The sequence below is a fragment of the Mobula birostris genome, chromosome 23 (assembly GCF_030028105.1).
Source record: "Mobula birostris isolate sMobBir1 chromosome 23, sMobBir1.hap1, whole genome shotgun sequence".
Lineage (NCBI taxonomy): Eukaryota > Metazoa > Chordata > Chondrichthyes > Myliobatiformes > Myliobatidae > Mobula > Mobula birostris.
In genome coordinates, this window is record NC_092392.1 from 8,534,342 (window position 1) to 8,556,461 (window position 22,120).

A 22,120-nucleotide genomic window follows, 5' to 3' on the forward strand; every position below is an offset into this window, starting at 1 on the left:
GCAGAAAGAATTAAATCCACACAAAGGACATGGTTGGATACAGAATGGTCTCCTGATGGTGCTGTTGCAATGTGTTAAAGGAACAGAGGTCCCTATGCAGACTATGTCCATCCATCCTGGTAGAATGGAGACTGAAATGGAGTCTTAGGCACTTGAGAACTATTTTACTTGGTTTCAGGTAGTACGGCTCCCACAGAGCCCGGATCGCAGCATCATACAGACTGTCTGTGATTACCTGGAGAGACAGACACAGGCGAGGCAGCTGAAGTCCACAGAAGAACAATGCCAAGTTCTCCAATATGCTTGAACCACATACCAGTCAATTTTCTTACAAAACGGTACAACAGTTTAAGGAAACTGATAGAAGTTTTAAAAGCTAGAGGAGGTCACACCAAACTGATTTGATCTAGTCCTGATGAAGGGTCTCGGCCTGAAACGTCGACTGCACCTCTTCCTAGAGATGCTGCCTGCCCTGCTGCGTTCACCAGCAACTTTGATGTGTGTTGCTTGAATTTCCAGCATCTGCAGAATTCCTGTTGTTTGATCTAGTTCTTTACATTTTACTACTCTTCATAGTAATTTTTTGGGAAAATTTTAGAAACTTTTAATTTCATTATTTTTGAAAGCATCTCCGCTTTAGATTTTTGTTAACATGTGCCTACGATTTTTGCGAAGTACTTTATCTGTCAAGCACTATGGGCACAACCCTTGAATAATCAGAGAGACTTGAATCCATGAAAGAATAACACCATGCCTGACAATTAGTTTCTGAAAATCATAAAGAATCAGAGCTCAAGAGAGAGGAATCAAACATCCTGAAGAAAGATCTCTGACACTGACAGATGACCTATGCCTGAGATCACAGGTATTAATGGCCTGGAGAACAACAGATGCTGCACAAATCCTCCTTCAAAAGCTGTCTGCTCCTTGAACTGTGTTCAGTGTTTGACCACTGGCTTCACTGCATCTCATCAGCAGGAAGATTACAGTTCAAAGGCAATAAATTACTTCTGGATTTCCCCTCCACTCTCATACAACAGGGTTCTATCCTGACCTGATGAAAACTGTCCGTCCTTCATGAACATCCACTGGAAGACTGGACTTGCTCGACTTCTTTTTCTTCCCAGGCTTTTTACCTGAAGTACGAAGATAGAAGTATGAAAACTACATATCCCTTAAAGGTAAAAATAATACATAAACTCCATCCACTCCACCTTATGCAAAGGTCCCACATTTCACCAATGTTTAAATATATGGCTTATAGAGGTTTGAGCACATAACTCACTATTTTCTTCTTCTGACTCCAAATCACTATCCTCTGAATTTGTATCATCGTCATCATCATCATCATAATCATCACCGTCATTGTCATCATGATCACTATCGTGTTCGGCGTCTGAACTTCCCGTTTCATCATCTGATGCCATGACTTCCTCATCCACTTCCTCCACCACTGATCTGAAACATAATATATTTTGATCATGGACAAAATAGATAAAACGGATCAGCGGTAATGATATTGGGAAGATAACAACTGAGGTATTTACAGATGTTAAGGTTAAAAAGTAAAACTTCAGAAGTAGTGATTTCTGGATTAATCCCATCGATACACAAGGAAAAACTAAAAGGCCTTTTTGGATGTCTTTTGGATCGGGACAAGAAGAGCGGCGTGAGAGCTGAATTCTGAAGGAAGGCAGTTTTTTTAAAAACTTCTTCGAGTGCATGAAGGACGAGACTGCGCAGGTGCGTGACGTAGACAGGACAGCGTGGAGAGTTTAAAAAGGAGACCACCCTATACAGCGGGCAGCGGAGTGAGTGGTAGCAGAATGTAGTGCTTTGGTTCAACGGGTTTCGGCGGTAATGGGAAGAGGCCAGAGCGAGGCACCAACTCTTTTTCCCCCTTGGCGAATCGGCCCAAACAAACAGGAACAACAGGGCTCACACAGCTAACGGTACGAGCTAACAGTTTAAAAAGTTCATCTGTTTGTCGAGGTAAGTGGGTGAGTAGACTTATTATTCCTGGTTCATTCCTGTAGAATTCGATAGCATGCCTGCAGGGTTAGTGCTTTGTTCAGGGTGTCAGATATGGGAAGCCTGGGAGACCTCCAGCCTCCCTGATGGCCACATCTGCACCAGGTGCACCGAAATGCAGCTCCTCAGAGACAGTGTTAGGGATCTGCAGCTGCAGTTTGATGACCTACTGCTTATTAAGGAAAGTGAAGAGGTGATAGATAGAAGCTACACAGAGGTAGTCATCCCTAGGCTAAAGGGGTCAGAAAACTGGGTGACTGTCAGGAGAGGGAAGGAAAATGCCCGGACAGTGGAGAGCAGCCCTGTGGCTGCCCCCCTCAGCAACAAATATCTTGTTCTGGATGCTGTTGAAGGGGATGACCTGACAGGGGACGCCCACAGTGACCGGGTCTCTGGCACTGAGCCTGGTGCTGTTGTGCAGGAGGGAAGGAGAGAGAGGAGGAATGCGGTAGTCATAGGGGATTCCATAGTCAGGGGAACAGACAGGAGGTTCTGTGAGCCTGATAGAGATACCCGCATGGCGTGTTGCCTCCCAGGTGCCAGGGTACGGGATGTCTCGGATCGGGTCCAGAATATTCTGAAGGGAGAGGGCGGGCAGCCAGTTCTCTTGGTACATGTTGGTACCAATGACATAGATAGGAAAAGGAAGGAGGTTCTGAAGAGAGATTTCTGGGAGTTAGGAAGGAAGCTGAGAAGCAGGACCTCCAGGTAGTAATCTCGGGATTGTTACCTGTGCCACGTGCTAGCGAGGGCAAGAATAGCAGGATCTGGCAGATGAATGTGTGGCTGAGAGACTGGTGCAGGGGGCAGGGCTTCAGATTCTTGGATCATTGGGATCTCTTCTGGGGGAAGTATGACTTGTTCAAAAAGGACGGGTTACACCTGAACCCGAAGGGGACCAATATCTTGGCAGAAAGGTTTAATAGAGCTGTTAGGGAGGGTTTAAACTAATTTGGCAGGGGGATGGGAACCAGAATGATAGAGTGGAGGAAGGGGAAAACAGAAATAAATCTAAGATAGTGAGCAGTAAAGATGTCAGGAAAGACAGGCAGGTGATGGGGCAAATTTGCAGCCATTGGGATGAGTTGCAGTGCAATCAAAGCAAAAAGTACCAAACACTGGTCTTAAGGTGTTATACTTAAATGCACACAGCATAAGGAATAAGGTGGATGATCTTGTCGTGAAGCTACAGATTGGCAGGTATGATATTGTGGCTATCACTGAGACGTGGCTAAAGGATGCATGTCTCTGGGAGCTGAACGTCCAAGGATACACGGTGTATCGGAAGGATAGGCAGGTAGGCAGAGGGGGTGGCGTGGCTTTATTGGTAAGAAATGATATTAAATCATTAGAAAGAGGTGACATAGGATCAGAAGGTGCAGAATCTTTATGGGTTGAGCTAAGAAATAGCAGGGGTAAAAGGACCCTGATGGCAGTTATATACAGGCCTCCAAACAGCTGCAGTGATGTGGACTACAAATTACAAAAGAAAATAGAAAAGGCTTGTCAGAAGGGCAGTGTTATGATAATTGTGGGGGATTTTAACATGCGAGTGGATTGGGAAAATCAGGTCGGCACTGGATCTCAGAGAGAATTTGTAGAATGTCTGCGAGATGGCTTTTTAGAACAGCTTGTTGTTGAGCCCACTAGGAGATCGGCTGTACTGGATTGGGTATTGTGTAATGAACCGAAGGTGATTAGAGAGATTGAGGTGAAGGAACCCTTAGGAGACAGTGATCATAACACAATTCAGTTCACTGTGAAATTTGAAAAAGAGAAGCCGAAATCCGATGTGTCAGTTTTTCAGTGGAGTAAAGGAAATTACAGTGGCATGAGAGAGGAGCTGGTCAAAGTTGACTGGAAAGGGACACTAGCGGGAAGGACAGCAGAGCAGCAGTGGCTGGAGTTTATGTGAGAAGTGAGGAAGGTACAAGACATATATTCCAAAAAAGAAGAAATTTTCGAATGGAAAAAGGATGCAACCGTGGCTGACAAGAGAAGTCAAAGCCAAAGTTAAAGCAGAGGAGAGGGCATACAAGGAAGCAAAAATTAGTGGGAAGACAGGGGATTGGGAAGTTTTTAAAAGCTTACAAAAGGAAACTAAGAAGGTCATTAAGAGGGAAAAGATGAACTATGAAAGGAAGCTAGCAAGTAATATCAAAGAGGATACTAAAAGCTTTTTCAGGTATATAAAGAGTAAAAGACAGGTGAGAGTAGATATAGGACCGATAGAAAATGATGCTGGAGAAATTGTAATGGGAGATAAGGAGATGGTGGAGGAACTGTACGAGTATTTTGCATCAGTCTTCACTGAGGAAGACATCAGCAGTATACCGGACACTCACGTGTGGCAGGGAAGAGAAGTGTGCGCAGTCACAATTACGACAGAGAAAGTACTCAGGAAGCTGAATAGTGTAAGGGTAGATAAATCTCCCGGACCAGATGGAATGCACCCTCGTGTTCTAAAGGAAGTAGCTGTGGAGATTGCGGAGGGATTAGCAATGATCTTTCAAAAGTCGATAGATTCTGGCATGGTTCCGGAGGACTGGAAGATTGCAAATGTCACTCCGCTATTTAAGAAGGGGGCAAGGAAGCAAAAAGGAAATTATAGACCTGTTGGCTTGACATCAGTGGTTGGGAGGTTGTTGGAGTCGATTGTCAAGGATGAGGTTACGGAGTACCTGGAGGCATATGACAAGATAGGCAGAACTCAACATGGTTTCCTTAAAGGAAAATCCTGCCTGACAAACCGATTGCAATTTTTTGAGGAAATTACAAGTAGGCTAGACAAGGGAGATGCAGTGGATGTTGTATATTTGGATTTTCAGAAGGCCTTTGACAAGGTGCCACACATGAGGCTGCTTAACAAGAACCCATGGAATTACGGGAAAGTTACATAGGGTATTGGCTGATTGGCAGGAAACAGAGAGTGGGAATAAAGGGATCCTATTTTGGTTGGCTGCCAGTTACCAGTGGTGTTCCACAGGGGTCTGTGTTGGGGCCGCCTCTTTTTACGTTGTACATCAACGATTTGGATTATGGAATAGATGGCTTTGTGGCTAAGTTTGCTGATGATACAAAGATAGGTGGAGGGGCCAGTAGTGCTGAGGAAACAGAGTCTGCAGAGAGACTTGGATAGATTGGAAGAATGGGCAAAGAAGTGGCAAATGAAATACAATGTTGGAAAATGTATGGTTATGCACTTTGGCAGAAGAAATAAACGGGCAGACTATTATTTAAATGGAGAGAGAATTCAAATTTCTGAGATGCAACGGGACTTGGGAGTCCTCGTACAGGATACCCTTAAGGTTAACCTCCAGGCTGAGTCGGTGGTGAAAAAGGCGAATGCAATGTTGGTGTTCATTTCTAGAGGAATAGAGTATAGGAGCAGGGATGTGATATTGAGGCTCTATAAGGCGCTGGTAAGACCTCACTTGGAGTACTGTGGGCAATTTTGGGCTCCTTATTTCAGAAAGGATGTGCTGACGTTGGAGAGGGTACAAAGAAGATTCACTATAATGATTCCGGGAATGAGAGGGTTAACATATGAGGAACATTTGTCCGCTCTTGGACTGTGTTTCTTGGAGTTTAGAAGAATGAGAGGGAACCTCTTAGAAACATTTTGAATGTTGAAAGGCATGGACAGAGTGGATGTGGCAAAGTTGTTTCCCATGATGGGGGAGTCTAGTACAAGAGGGCATGACTTAAGGACTGAAGGGCACCCATTCTGAACAGAGATGCAAAGAAATTTTTTTAGCCAGAGGGTGGTGGATCTGTGGAATTTGTTGCCACGGGCAGCAGTGGAGGCCAAGTCATTGGGTGTATTTAGGCAGAGATTGATGGGTACCTGAGTAGCCAGGGCATCAAAGGTTATGGTGAGAAGGCGGGGGAGTGGGACTAAATGGAAGAATGGATCAGCTCATGACTAAATGGTGGAGCAGACTCAATGGGCTGAATGGCCGACTTCTGTTCCTTCGTCTTATGGTCATAATAATGTGTACCTCAATCAGCCTTTTCCAGTCCAAAGGAAATCAAACCTAGCCAATCTAATCACTCCATTGCTCAAACACTCCCTCCCTGGCAACAACCTGATGGATCTTCTCAGTATCCTGTGCAGGGCAATCTATTCGATTTTGGGTGGAGAGGAAGGAGTGATGGGAAACCAATCATGGCTCCTGCTTTTAACGTAAAGTTTACTATGAAAACAACTTAACTGTTCACCTTCTTAGGCTTGTATACCTGCAACACCAATCACTGGACAATCTATTCAAGAGAGAGAGCAGCTGTTTGAGCTCAGAGGAATGGACAAGGCATCAGTCTTTGGACAATTAAATATTTATCCTCTTTACCTTTTCCTGGGTGCTGCTTTCTGCTGCTTGGTGGGTTCTGTGTCTTTGTGGCTGCCTGAGCACTCATCATCCTCTTCTTTGCTCTCTTCATGAAATACATCTGTATGGGTTTCTTTATTATTAGCTCCTGCCAATAACAACCATATACAGTGCTCAGAATTCCAATGGCACCCACCATTTGAGGGAAATGATTTCCTGACTCGCAACACTGGTATACAGTTCAGCAAAGCCTAATTTAAAAAGCTCACTGTTGATTTCAAATACCCCCATAACCTTGCCCTTCTAGTTTCCATTGCCTGCCCAGCCTACAACCCTTGTATATCACTACATCCCTTCAGTTTTGGCCTCTTGGGCATACGGAAACTAAATCACTTGAATGCAGGTACATGAACACCATTTAAAAGGCACTTGGTTAGGGACGTGGATAAGAAATGTTTTGAGGGAACACAGGCAAATGGGACTAGTTGGTCGAAAGCACCTGTCTCTGAGCTGTATGACACCTCAGCTCTGTTAGTCATGCCTTCATTTGCCTCGGCTCACATCAGAAAAACCCTCCCTAAACTTCACCCTCTTACTCATTTAGTTTCTAAGATCTCTAAAAACCTTACAAAAGACCTTGAGATACATTGGGGAAGCTACATAAACGTAACTTTAAATCAATCAATTGGAAACTACCAGGATATCTACAGCCTGAAATAAGGTGTCATATTACCTGTATTGGCAGTACCCACAATCACTCTGTACTTGTCTTTTGCCACTGCCCAGTCCACTGCTATAGGACGACCTGGAAAGACAACACAAGATAAGATACAATCAGCTCCTCATGCCATTTCTGCCCACCAACTGCTACTCCTGTCCCAGGGTTGCCCACTTTCCTCAACTGATTCTACTAATTCCATCTGCTCATCATCTCATTAGTAACCTCCCAAACTCAAGCAGTCAGCAAGTCTTCTCAGCTCACTGTCACCCCTAACTATCCCTCAGTCTTACTTTGCTTCTTCCTCCCTCCCAATACTTCTTCCCTACTTCTCCTTTGTCCTCCCACTAACCCTTCCTCCACTTCCACTCACCACTCCTGCTCCTCTTCACCTCCTCCATCCCTATCCTCAAAACATCACTGTGCACTTTGCCCCCTCTTCCCCACTCTCCACCTCATAACCCCTCCTCTTCTTTACGCCCAAATCACAGAGACACCATACCCCTCAAATTTCCATCCCACCACCCAACTTCCCCATCTCACTGCACTTCTCAGATGTTCTCATTACCTTTAATTTTTTTCAAGTTCATTCCCTTTAAGGCCTTCCCAGCTTCCAGGACATTCTTGAACTGAACAAATGCAAACCCTCGCATCTTCCCATCTGAAAGACAGAGTAGAAGTTTCCAAAACATTCAGTAACCTAGAGTTGATTTGCAAAAAAAATTAAGTGGACTTAAAAATGTACATGGTTCTCTCTCGCTTCTCTACATGCTTTACTGGTTTCATCAATGCATTACTGAAAAATCAAAAAAAATCTACAGAGTCTTAAAATCTGAAACATAAACTGAAAATGCTGGAAAGACTCACTATTCCCATTCTGTGGAAATTATGTCTATTAAAGCTACTAAGTCCAGCTCCAGTCAAATAAACAGTGAATGGATCTAAAATATTAACTTGTTTCTCTTTTGATTGATGCTATTTGATCTGTTGAGTTTCAAGTATTTTCTGCTTTAACTTATACTGGTCCTGAAGTAGCTGAACACTGGTTAATTAACCAATAAGATTCAGAAAGTTTAAGTGTAAAGCAGAATGAAATATTTGTCTGGATTCAAGGCAGCACAAAAAAAAACACACACTAAGAAAAAGAACACAATAAATATGAATACATCAGATAGCTCTCTCTCTTTATATATATAGTGATTGTATGTCCATAAATTGATGCTAGACTATACATATGGTGACGGACAGGAAATAATAAAGTAGTAGCGGAGCTAATCAGTGGAGGTGTTGATCAGCCTTACTGCTGAGGGAAAAAAACTGTCTTTGAGTCTGGTGGTCCTGGTGTGGATGCTACGTAGCCTCCTTCCCTGAGGATAGAGGGACAAACAGTCCATGAGCAGGGCGTGTGAGATCATTCAAAGTTAAAAGTAATTTTCATTATCAGAGTACATATGTGTCACCACATACAATCCTTAGATCTATTTTCCTGCGGGTGTACTCAGCAAATTTATAGAATAGTAACTACAACAGGATCAATGAATGATCAAATAGAGTGTGGAAGACAACAAACTGTGCAAATGCAAATATAGCGAGAACATGAAATAACCAGATAAAGAGTCGTTGATGTGAGATCACTAGTTGTGGGAATATCTCAATGGATGGACAAGTGAATGGTGTTACTGGCCTTTTTTCTAGCACTTTTCTGTATGCATGTCTCTGATGGTGGGTAGGGCTGGTGCTGGTGATGTATTGCGTAGTTTTGACTACTATTACCAAGTCACTTACTGGGAGAGAAAACTCACCACACACACAAATTGATCCTCTGATTTCACGGAGGGCCTCACCTGCCCTGTCTCTCCTTTATCTGTCTATCTGCTAGCTTGCCAAATCCCCACTGCCAACCCTGCTTAACAGCTCATCATGATAATAATGGGAACTGATGCAATCTCTCTAACCCACTTCAAAAGTACACCACTGGCTATCTTGACACAAGAACTGGCCTGCTGTTGAATCACGTCAACTATAGTCACCCTTATGTATTGCACAGGAATTATACTTTGTGTCCTCAAAAGCATGGTCCCCGCATAGAAACCATAGAAACTACAGCACAGAAACAGGCCTTTTGGCCCTTCTTGGCTGTGCTGAACCATTTTCTGCCTAGTCCCACTGACCGCACACATGGCAAAAGAATACTACTTCCTATTGTACAGTATCTAAGATATCGCAAAAGGAGGAGACAGCTGAGCCATCATAACTCAACTAGTTCTTTGAAAGTAATGTCCGGCTAGCGTAGTGTAGCAGTTAGTATGCACTACTACAGCTTGGGGTGTTCTGGGGTTCAATTCCAGAGCTGCCTGTCAAGAGTTTGTACACTCTCTCTGTGAACTGCACGAGTTTTCCCCCGGGTGCTCTGGTTTCCTCCCACAGTCCAAAGGTATACTGGTTAGTAGTTAATTGGTCATTGTAAATTGTCCTGTGATTTGACTAGTGTTAAATAAGTGGGTTGCTGGTAGTGTGGACCGTTGAGCCAGTTCCACCCTGTATCTCTAAATAAAAATAAGGTAAAATATTTTGTCTCCCATGCACATTCATTTAATCATCCTTCCATTGAAAATAGTGATTCCATAGATATGTTGGAACATCGCTTTAGAACAGAGATGAGGAATTTCTGCAGCCAGACAGCGGTGAATCTGTAGAATTCATTGCTACAGATGGCTGTGGTTGATATTTAAAGCAGAGGTTGATAGGTTCTTGATTGGTCAGTGTATCAAAGGTTACAGGGAGAAGGTAGGAGAATGGTGTTGACAGGCATCATAAATCAGACATGATTGTACAATGGAACAGACTTAATGGGCCAAATGGCCTAATTCTGCACTGGTGTCTCATGTTCTTCAAATATATCAGTAAATGAAAATTTCAAAAAAATGGAAGTATAAGAAAACTGAAATAAAAACAGGAAACACTGGAAACATTCAGCAGATTATACAGTATCCGCAGAAAGAGAAATAGTTAATGCTTCAGCTCAGGAACCTTTCACCAATATCCGAAAAGACACACAGGCTGAATACCAAAGCAAAAAGTCGATAACTAACCCTGGTTTTCCTTGTCCAAAACTAACCTTTAGTAGGGATGTTGACTTCCAGCACAGCACCATATTGTGAGAAAATACCTTTCAGATCATCTTCTGAACACTGAAAGGAGAAAAATAAAATTCCATGAAACCAAGTTACTACATGGAGGACAAGAGGAAGAGTTAATATTTAAATGGAGAAAATACAAGCCACAGATTTTGGGGATGATCAATATTTTTATCTCTGATGCTCCCTGCAAAATGCAACTATCAAACTTATCCAAAAAAATCATCACATTCTCTGTCACGCAGGTCTTGTAAATTAGTGCTTCCTTTCCAACCCCTTCCCAATGTAATTCTCTTTGAAAAGATGTTATTTGTCAAATCTGTACTTATCATTCCTCACACATCCATATTTGAATCTCTTTCAGGTTCACTGCTGAATTGGTCAGATGACATCCTCTGTGACTGTGCCCATGTTGCATTGTCTTGGATCACCTTGCTTATAATATTTGGTACTACTGCCCATACCATTCCCCTACCACTCCCCACCCCATCTTGGCACTTGCCTCTTCAACAGGCCACGTGTTGGTACACTGTCTCTCAGATGTCCAGTCTTGAATTAAAAAAATAATTCTGTCTGCTAAGCATTCGGTTTGTTGGTTGGGATTGACAATAAATGTTGTGTCCTAGTTGTCTACATTGTATAAGCAAGTCAGGCCAGTACAACATGGAGAGCAAGCTGTTGCTCGTACAGCTGGCTCACCCCCTCTATCTACAAGAAGGGTCAGAGCCGTCTCTATTTCCTGAGGAGACCGAGGTCCTTTAACATCTGCCGGACGATGCTGAGGATGTTCTACGAGTCTGTGGTGGCTAGTGCGATCATGTTTGCTGTTGTGTCCCGGGGCAGCAGGCTGAGACACCAACAGAATCAACAAACTCTTTCGTAAGGCCAGTGATGTTGTGGGGATGGAACTGGACTCTCTCACGTGGTGTCTGAAAAGAGGATGCTGTCCAAGTTGCATGCCATCTTGGACAATGTCTCCCATCCACTACATAATGTACTGGTTGGGAACAGGAGTATATTCAGCCAGAGACTCATTCCACTGAGATGCAACACAGAGCGTCATTGGAGGTCATTCCTGCCTGTGGCCATCAAACTTTACAACTCCTCCCTTGGAGGGTCAGACACCCTGAGCCAATAGGCTGGTCTTGGACTTATTTCATAATTTCCTGGCATAATTTACATATTACTATTTAACTAATTATGATTTTATTACTATTTAATTATTTATGGTGCAACTGTAACAAAAACCAATTTCCCCCAGGATCAATGAAGACTAAGACTATGTAGCTCATGAATCCAAAGGAATGGCAGAGACTGATACAGTTTGGCACCTGTGGCATCACAGGAGTTGCCCGCCAGTACTGAACTCATTGTAGGATTGCCTTAGAGACTCTAGCTCTGGGTTTTCTCAGGGTTTACTCTCAAAGCCTGTCCCATGAGTGGGTGTGGCCACAAGACAGCAGAGGTTTGAGATCAGAGTTTTCCTTCTCCTAGACAAGGTGCTAACCATGGTTGACAAGCCCCATCTGCCCCAAAAACATTACGACCAAAACCATTATTTTCACTGTCAATAAACTCCTTACATGGGTCCACAACAGCATTCCAAAAGCCAATTATCATGTTTTTCTCCATACCCTGGTGCATAACTCCATTCCATACCTAACTATCCTGCTTTTCACAACATCTTGATTTGGCTGGACAGAGGAAAACTACAAAATTTGGAGTCATGACAATCCATGAACAAAGTAACAGACGTTAAGAAAAAGAGGCCTCAAGAATATAGACACAGTGAGCTAAACAGGTGGACAAGATAGTCGAAAAAATCCACACTAAGAGAAACGCTATGTTACTTCCTGGCAGGAAAAATGAAAAGATACAATATTAACCAAACAGCAACATTCTAAAAGGATTTTAGAGAGAGATCTGGAGTTGGAGTTATGTGGATAATTCATTAAAACTGGCAGGACAGGTTAAAAAAAATTCAGTGAAAACCCAAATTAGAAATTTACTCAATTGTTGACTATTAAAGTAAATCTTAGTTTTGGCCAGCTTTTAATTTGAAATTCCTGATAATTAACCAAAATCAACTGTTACAGCTGACATTGTGGGATAAGAATTTGGCTTATTTACCGCTGCAATGTCACAATCTCTTTACGCCAAGCTCTCAGGCACGGAATACAAGAACTGGAAGTTCACTATGAACTCTTATAAAACACTGCATCTGCCACAAACGGAGTGTCCTGTTCTGCTCTGGGTGCCACACTGTATGAAACCTGGAGACGGTGGAAAACAGATCTCTAACAAATGGAATCCTGGGGTGAGGAACTTTAGTAAAGTGAATAGATTGGAGACAACAGAATTGTTCTCCGGGAGTTCTGAAGATGGAGCTACCTAAAATCATGAAGAGAATAGTCAGAGTGGACAGAAAGTTGGGGCTGCAAACTGAGGACTTTTCCTTCACCTCCTAAAACAACTCCTTCACTCTAGGATCAACCAAGTGAACTTTCTCTGCATTGTCTTCTTCCTGAAAGAGACCAAAACTGTACATTGCACTCAATGCTCCTCACCAATATCCTCTACAGCTATATCAAATCTTTGCTTCCTTTTGCAATAAGTTACCTACTCCACCTGCATGTTAATTTCTCCCCTTTTCACATAACTGATCCATAATCACTTAGCATACTTTGTGTCCTACCCACAACCTATTTCCCCAATCATCAATCAAGAAAGCTCAACAGCGCCTCTACTTTCTGAGGATACTCACACCCTCCTACGGATGCGCAGCAGAGCATCCCAACATGCCACCTCACAGCATGGTATTGAAACTGTATTGCAGAGGAGAGGACGGCTCTATAACAGATAGTCACAACTGCCCAGTGCATCACTGGCAACAGCCTATCCACTATCAAGGACATATGTACAGAAAAGTGCGCTTGGACTGTTTGTCCCACTCCCATTAGGGAGGAGGCTACATACCATCCACAGCAGAACCAGTTAATTTCTCCAAGAAGCAAGTCTGATCAACACATCCACCCACTAAGCCACACCACCACATACCCCAACACTTCTTCATCATTTCCTGTCAAAGTAGAGACACAGCTGTACTATCAATACATATATGCTATACTATGTATTTATATTTATTGTGTTTTTTATTATTGTGTTCTTTATCTTTGTTTTTTTGTGTTGCATTGGATTCAAAATAACTATTATTTTGTTCTTCTTTACACGTGTGCACTGGAAATGACACTGCACAATTCTCTATACTGAATCTTATCTTTATACCATCAACAAACTGTGACACATTTACTCAGTTTCTCTTCCAAGCATTCAAAATAAATTGTAAATAGCTTAAGTCCCAGTACTAATTCCTATGGTACCCCATTAGTTACCATTGATCAGTTTAAAAATAACAAATTCATTCCTGCTGATTGCTGTCTGTAGTTGCAATCAAAACTGCAACTGGCAGGATTGTATTCCAGCAAGAATCAGCAAATATAGTTAGGAACAGGAAAGCAGCACTTATTACACGGAGCCCACACTCAGGGTGCGATTCATCGTTTCTCACCGATTAGAACTCACAATTGTGGTGGGATTTATTCACAGTTAGGAACTGCAGCATTCAGAAGTGTTAACCAAAAAATAAACTGCAGCTGAGCCAATAGGCTGGTCCTGGACTTACTTCATAATTTACTGGCATAATTTACATATTACTATTTAACTATTAATGGTTCTATTACTATTTATTATTTATGGAGCAACTGTAACGAAAACCAATTTCCCCAGGGATTAATAAAGTATGACTATGACTATGAAAATCTGAAATACAAAACAGAAACTACTGGAAAAACTCCGCTGGTCAGGCAACATATGTGGATGGAGGAACAGTTTAATATTTCAGTCTTAGGATCTTTCATTAGAACTGAGAAAGTAAGTTAGTATATGCAGCAGAGGAGAGTGGGTGTTGGGGTATGGACAAGACAAAGGGACCTGTGACAGGTTTGTGTTGGGGTTGCTGTGGGGATGTTAATTGGACAGTTTGAGGGTTAACAGAAAATCCGATTTAATGCAAAAAAATCAAGTCAAAGAGTACTAATGGAAGGGGAAGAAAGAGCTGAACTAATATCACAGAAAGGTGACTTACAGCAAAAGGACTGTTTATCAGAGCCTTTTAGTCTGAGGCTTCCGAACCTGTTACAGCGAGGCCCAACACAAGCTAGAGGAACAGCAACTTATTTCCCACGTGACAACCTTGCAGCGTTCCAGACTCAGTACTGAATTCCCTCATTCCTGATAGCTCACATTGTCGATTTTGTTTCATCACTCATCACCCACAGGCTCAGTGATTGCTATCACTCTTCATCAGTTCTGCTATCTTTCTCCTCACTGTTCAGAAACTTATGCCCACAGCAATCTTTGCCTGAACCTTAGTTGTTCTATCGATCCATTTTCCTCGCCTGCCTGACCTGTTGAGGGATTATTTTTGATTTTTTTTTAGGAAGTAAGAGACTTGCTCATCACACAAATAAGGGGTAAACAAGAGGAGTTCAGTAATAGACAAACTGAATGACAATCACTACAGTTGATATTAGACTACAAATTGATTCTCAGTTCCCAGTTCCCCAGTACCTTAAAGCTCAGGTTTCGAACAATCAATCTTGCTTTTCTCTGCAATTTCTTCTGCGTTTTCTGTTCTGTATTTACTTTATAAGCTTCCTTAGGGGCTGTAAAATTAAAGTGAAATTATTTACATCTTAAATTAATTAAAATAGTTTCACAATGGACTGTCATTTCAGTATTCATTATCTGTGAATTTAGACAGGACTCAATACTTAAACTAAAGATGGCATGGGTTTAAATATTGAGTACAGTCCCTCTGTAAATCCACAAATCATCTTCAATGTTTAGAGTCATAGAAAACTGCAGCACAGAAACAGGCCACACTTGAGAGTACTGTCAATAATTTTGCATTGCATATCTCAGAAAGGATGTGTTGTCATTGAAGCGAGTCCAGAGCAGGTTCACGAGAATTATTCTGGGAATGAAGGAGTGTTTGGCAGCTTTAGAAACATAGAAAACCCACAGCAAAACCTACCCATAGCCCTCTATTTTTCTACGCTCCAGGAGTCTCTTAAAAGACCCTATCTCCAGGGAGCCATGAAACCAAGAAAGGTAGCACAATGACCAGCTCCCAAATCCTTCCTCCCACACCCCAAAAAACCAACAAAAAACAGGAAAGGCTCCTCAACCCCTAAATACCTCCAAGCCGCAGACAACCTGGGTCACATTCTCCAAGCGCAGTGTCAGGATCTCCCTTCTCCGGTAGAAAGAGTGATCAAAAAGCAGGCAGCTGGCGCTCACCATCTTCACTCGCTTTGATATTTCAATCTCCCACATCGCTTCAGTCAGCAAACAATCTCCCTCATTGCTTTAATCACCAAACAATCTCTCTCATTGCTTTAATCACCAAACAATCTCCCTCATTGCTTTAATCAGCAAACAATCTCCCTCATTGCTTTAATCGCCAAACAATTTCCCTCATGGCTTTAATCAGCAATCTCCCTCATTGCTTTAATCGCCAAACAACGGAAGTTTTGATTGGCGAAATGGAGTCAAACATCAGCTCGCGCCACATCCCACAAACTGTCTGCCGTGAGGTTCACGCACACTACCTCTGTCTCCCAGAATACTAACAGAAACTGGGACACCCAAGTGATCTCCAAACAGCAAGTTACACGCACCAACAGTTCCAGAATCACATCCAAGATGGGAAACAAACGTAAAAGACATAAAAGAAGTGAAATATATAATTTCCCGATCTATCCAGACGGCTCATCACTGCACTAGAAAATATATTTGTACGCAGGTTATTAGGAAGCCAGCATCTTTTTCTCATGTTTTGTGCTGGAAGTCTACTCCATGATCACGACGTATTCATTTCGGAACATTTGACAAAGTGCAGGTTTAAGAACCTGCAAAGTTCTTTTCACCCCTGCCGAACACTGTGAATTAATATCATTTACACATGGGTACAACCGATTAAAATCCAACAGAGTAAAAGGGCTTTCACTAGTGATATTTCATAAGTCTTCATTTCCCACAAAGACCTTGATCAGTGGTACAGTCAAGATCAACCTAACTACAAAATGGATTGTAAATATCCAAATACATTTCATCTGAGATTGCTGCAGCCAACAGAAACTATAAATTTCAGTTCAGTTGTCCAAGTCTCTTTTGCTGAAGTTTAATGTTTTACCAACAACATCCATGAAATACAGTGTTGGGAATTTCTTTGAGGAAATGCCGAGTGCAATGGATAGAGGGGAAGAGATGGATGTTATCTACTTGGATTTCCAGAAGGCGTTAAGTGCTGCATATCCATAAGGATGCATAGAGTTGGGTTGGTGCATTGACATGGACAGAGGATTGGTTATCTAACAGAAAGCAGAGAGTTAGGATACATGGGTGTTACTCTGGTTGGCAATCAGTGGTAAGTGGTGTGCCGCATGGGTCAGTGCTGGGCCTGCAACTGTTCACCATACAGGTTAACAATCTGCAAGAGGGGACCAAGGGTAGTGTACCCAAGTCGGCTGATGATACTAAATTGATTGGAAAAATAAATTGTGCAGAAGATATGGAGAGTCTGTAGAGAAATATAGATAGGTTAAATGAGTGGGTAAGGATCTGGCAGATAGAATACAATGTAGGTAAATGTCAGGTCATCCACTTTGGAAGAAAAATATGGAAGAGCAGATCATTGCTTAAATTGTACAAAATTGCAGCGTGCTGCTGTGCAGAGGGACTTGGGCTTGTGCATGAATCACAAAAGGTTGGTTTGCAAGTGCAGCAGGCTATCAAGAAGGCAAATGGGATGTTGGCCTTCATTGCTAGAGTGACTGAATTTAAGAACCAGGAGGTTATGCTGCGACTGTACAGGGGACTGTAAAGGGTGAGACTGTATCTGCAGTACTGTGTGCAGCTCTGATCTCCTTACTTGAAGAAGGATATACTGGCTTTGGAGGCGGGGCAGAGGAGGTTCACCAAGTTCATTTCAGAGATGAGAGGGTTAGTTTATGAAGACAGACTAAGTTGCTTGCGACTGTACTTGCTGGAATTCACACGAATGAGAGGAGCTCCCTTGGGGGACAAAAAGGGGGAATTGATATTGGGTAATGACAAAATGGCAGAAGCTTTGAATGACTATTTTGTGTCAGTCTTCAAGGTGGAGGGCACATCTAACATGCCAAAGAGAGATGTTGTAAATGTGATGGGAGGTGAGGACCTCAATACAGTAGCTATCACTAAAAAGGTAGTGCTGAGCAAATTTGTGGACCTGGAGATAAACAGGTCCCCTAGTTCTGACTGAATGCATCCCAGGGTACTGAAAGAAATGGCAGAAGTTATAGAGAGACTTTGGTGATAATTTAGAAAAATTCTCTGGACTCTGGGCAGGTCCCAGCAGATTAGAAGACAGCAAATGTCAAGCCACTGTTCAAAAAAGGATGTAGGCAAAAGGTAGGTAACTATAGGCCAGTTAGTTTAACATCTGTTGTTGTTAAAATGCTTGAAGCTATCATTAAAGAAGAAAAAGCAAGGCACCTGGAAAGAAATGGATCCATCAGGCAAACGCACCATAGATTCAGCAAAGGCAGGTCCTGTTTGACAAACTTACTGGAGTTCTTTGAGGATATAACAAGTGCAGTGGATAGAGGGGAACAGTTGGATGTTATTTACTTCAATTTCCAGAAAGCGTTCGATAAGGTGCCACATAAAAGACTTATCCACAAGATAAGAATGCATAGAATTGGCAGTGATGTATTAGCATGGATAGAGGATTGGTTAACTAATAGAAAGCAGAGAGTTGGGATACATTGGTGTTACTCTGGTTGGCAATTAGTGGTGAGTGATGGGCCACAGGGGTCAGTGCTAGGCCTGCAAATGTTCACCATATACATTAACAATCTGGAAGAGGGAACAGAGTGTAGTGTATCAAAGTTTGCTGGTGATACTAAATTGAGTGGAAAAGCAAATTGTGCAGAAGATACAGAGTCTACAGAGAGATATAGATAAGCTAAGTGAATGGGCAGGGTCTGGCAGATAGGGTTGCCAACTGTCCTGTATTAGCTGGGACATCCTGTATATTGGGCTAAACTGATTTGTCCCATATGGGACCGCCCTTGTCTCATATTTCCTCCGCTAAGATAGAGCATTCCTTTGAAACTGTTTGCAAACCGAAATGGCGTAAAGTGCAGAAGCAATTACCATTAACTTATATAGGAAAAATTCTTGAGCATTCCCAGACCCAAAAAATAACCTACCAAATCATACCAATAACACATAAAACCTAAAATAACACTAACATATAGTAAAAGCAGGAATGATATGATAAATACACAGCCTATATAAAGTAGAAATAACGTATGTACAGTGTATCGGAATCGAGATGATTAAGCCAAAACCGATTTGTAGAAAAAAATCGGCACGTACAGGCATGCGCATGGCATGTATACACACGTCACGCATGCGCACACAGGTGCCCGTGCAAGGCTTCCTGGTCATGGTAGTCTTTCTCGGGGTAAACACAAGTATCCCGGGATTTGACTGCTACTTTTGTCCCTTATTTGTGAGTGAGAAAGTTGGCAACCCTACTGGCAGATGGAGTACAATGTTGGTAAATGCGAGGTCATCCACTTTGGAAGGAAAAGTGGAAGAGAAGATTATCACTTAAATGGTAAAAAAATTGCAGCATGCTGCTATGCAGAGGAAGTTGGGAGTGCTTGGCCTTCATTGCTAGAGGGATTGAATTTACACGCAGGGAGGTTATGCTGCAACTGTACAGGGTACTGGTGAGGCAGCACCTCGAGTACTGCATGTGGTTCTGGTCTCCTTACTCGAGGAAGGATATACTGGCTTTGGAGCTAGTGCAGAGGAGGTTCACCAGGTTGACTCCAGAGATGAGGGATTTAAGACTATGAGGAGAGATTGAGTCGTCTGGGACCGCACTCGCTGGGTTTCAGAAGAATGAGAGGAGGTTTTATAGAAACATACACATTTAAGAAAGGGATAGATAAGATAGAGGCAGGAAAGTTGTTTCCACTGATAGGTGAGACTAGAACTAGGGGACATACCCTCAAGATTCGGGGGCGATTATTTAGGACAAAGATGAGGAGGAACTGCTTTTCCCACAGGGAGGTGAATCTGTGGAATTCTCTGTCCAATGAAGCAGTGGAGGCTACCTCAGTAAATATATTTAAGACAAGGTTGGATAGATTTTTGCATAGAAGGGGAAAAAGCAGGTAGGTGGAGATGAGTCCATGGCCAGATCAGCCATGATCTTACTGAAGGGCAGAGAAGGCTCGATGGGCCAGATGGCCATTCCTGCTCCTGGTTCTTACGTTCTTATGGGAAATATATGATAATGCATTTTGGTAAAAGGAACAATCGTGCAGATTATTATCTAAATGGGGAGAAAATTCAAACATCAAAGGTGCAAAGGGACTTAGGAGTCTTCATGCCAAACTCCCAGAATGTTAACTCACAGGTTGAGTCAATGGTAAAGAAGGCAAATGCAATGTTGGCATTCATTTCAAGGGGAATAGAATACAAAAAACAATGAAATAATGCTAAAACATTACAAGACACTAGTCAGGCCGCACTTGGATTATCGTCAACAGTTTTGGGTCCCATGTCTCAGAGAGAATGTGTTATCATTGGAGAGAGTCCAGAAGAGGTTCGTGAGGTTAATCCCAGGAAAGAAGGGGTTAAAATATGAGAAGCGTTTGGCAGCTTCGGAGCATTACTCACTAGAATTTAGAAGAATGCAGGGGAACTTCAATGAAACCTACTGAATGCTGAAAGGACTAGACAGGGTGGAGGTGGAGAGGATGTTTCCTCTGGTGAGGGTATCCAGAACTAGAGGACACAGCCTCAAAGTTGAGAGTGACCTTTCAGAACAGAAGTAAGGAATTTTTTTTAGCATAAGAGTGGTGAATCTGTGGAATGTTCTGCCACAGATTGCAGTGGTGGCCAAGTCTGTGGGTATATTTAAAGCGGAATTTGATAAGATTCCTGATTGGTCAGGGCATCCACAGATATTGTGAGTAGGCAGGTGTATGGGGTTGGATGAGATCCAGGATCAAACACGATGCAATGGTGGAGTGGACTCGATGGGCTGAATGGCCTAATTCTGCCCCTATGTCTTACAGTCCATAGATACCTGTGGTTTGAGTTCTCGATTGTGAAACTGCTTAAAAAGAGGGAACAGATAGCTCTATCTGTTCTGAAAGCAGCAGCACTCACCCTCTTTCTTGCCTAGAAGTTTCTTCTTAGCAAGAGATGCAAAGAGTTTCTGGCCATCATAGAACTTGACTTCTTTGAGAGCTTTCTTGGCATCGTCAGGGAGAGCAAAAGTCACGTATCCAAAACCACGACAAGTCTGACTACCTGGAGGGAAAAAAGATATTAATTCACTGCACGGCATCAGCCTCTGCTCAAATAAATTACAACACTCCAACACTGGACACCACCCACATACTGGATATCCACATAATGTAAAATGACTGCACTCGGCATCATTCCATGCCAATCATAACACGACAACCTACACTGCAAATTAAAGAATCCACTTTAAATTGCATAGTGTCAATTTCACTCAAACATCAGTATTTCCTAAGTATGTATGCAGTACTGGGCAACAGTCTTAGGCACATATAGCTATATATGTGAGTGATGAGAAACCTGGGATTAGCCACTTCCACCCTGGGAAAAAGTCATGGCTCTCCACCTGATCTATGCCTCGTCATCTTGGACACCTCTATCAAGTCACCTCTCATCCTCCTTTGCTTCAAAGAGAAAAGTCCTAGCTCACTCAGCCTACCTGCATAAAACATACTCTCTAATCCAGGTTAGCACTGTGGTAAATCTCTTCTGCAACTTCTTTAAAGCGCTTGCATGTTTCCTATTATGAGGTAACCAGAACAGAACACAATATTTCAAGTGCAATCTAACCAGGGCTTTATAAAGCTGCAATGTTACCTCATGGCTCTTGAACTCAATCCCCCAACTAATGAAGGCCAGCACATCATAGGCATTTTGAACATAGGCATACAGAAGTGAGATATGCCAACTAGTGGAATGGTGCTGCAGCAACAACTTGGCACTCAAAGTCAGTAAGATGAAAGAGCTGATTGTGGACTTCAGGAAGGGTAAGACGAAGGAACACATACCAGTCCTCAGAGGGATCAGAAAGTAGAGAGAGTGAGCAGCTTCAAGTTCCTGGGTGTCAAGATCTCTGAGCATCTAACTTGGTCCCAACATATCGATGTAGTTATAAAGGAGGCAAGACAGCAGCTATACTTTATTAGGAGATTGAACAGATTGGGCATGTCAACAAATACGCTCAAAAACTTCTACATTTACCATGGAGAGCATTCTGACAGGCTGCCTCACTGTCTGGTCTGGCGGGGTGGGGGGGGGGGTGCTACAGCGCAGAATCAAAAGAAGCTGCAGAGGCTCTTAAATTTTGTCGTGTCCATCTTGGGTACTAGCCTACAAAGTACCAGGACACCATCAAGGAGCGGTGTCTCAGCAAGACAGCGTCCATTACTAAGGACCTCCAGCATCCAGGACATGCCCTTTTCTCACTGTTATCAGGTAGGAGGTACAGAAGCCTGAAGGCACACATTCAGCAATTCAGGAACGGCTTCTTCCACTCTGCCATCCGATTCCTAAATGGACATTGAATCTTTAGACACTACCACACTTTTTTTAAATTACAGTATTTCTGATTTTGCACATGTGTTAAGAATGCTCCCATTAACCCTGTATTCTGCCTTCAATCTCGACTTTCCAAAGTGAATCACTTCAAATTTTTCCTGGTTGAACCCCATCTCCAAGCCGGAGTCCAA

At 42.6% G+C, this 22,120-nt stretch overlaps 1 protein-coding gene across 1 annotated transcript in view; it reads right to left on the bottom strand.

Moving 5' to 3' along the window:
* rbm28 (RNA binding motif protein 28) overlaps nt 1-22,120 on the bottom strand; it is a 49,574-nt gene that overhangs the window by 26,788 nt on the left and 666 nt on the right. Inside the window, exons 2-9 of the mRNA XM_072241136.1 lie at nt 20,514-20,657; nt 14,844-14,938; nt 10,196-10,268; nt 7,646-7,738; nt 7,093-7,164; nt 6,381-6,507; nt 1,286-1,458; nt 1,055-1,136 (exon numbers count right to left, since the gene is read on the bottom strand). Of these exons, the coding sequence (XP_072097237.1) occupies nt 1,055-1,136; nt 1,286-1,458; nt 6,381-6,507; nt 7,093-7,164; nt 7,646-7,738; nt 10,196-10,268; nt 14,844-14,938; nt 20,514-20,657 (859 nt within the window). The remainder of the gene's footprint in view (nt 1-1,054; nt 1,137-1,285; nt 1,459-6,380; nt 6,508-7,092; nt 7,165-7,645; nt 7,739-10,195; nt 10,269-14,843; nt 14,939-20,513; nt 20,658-22,120) is intronic.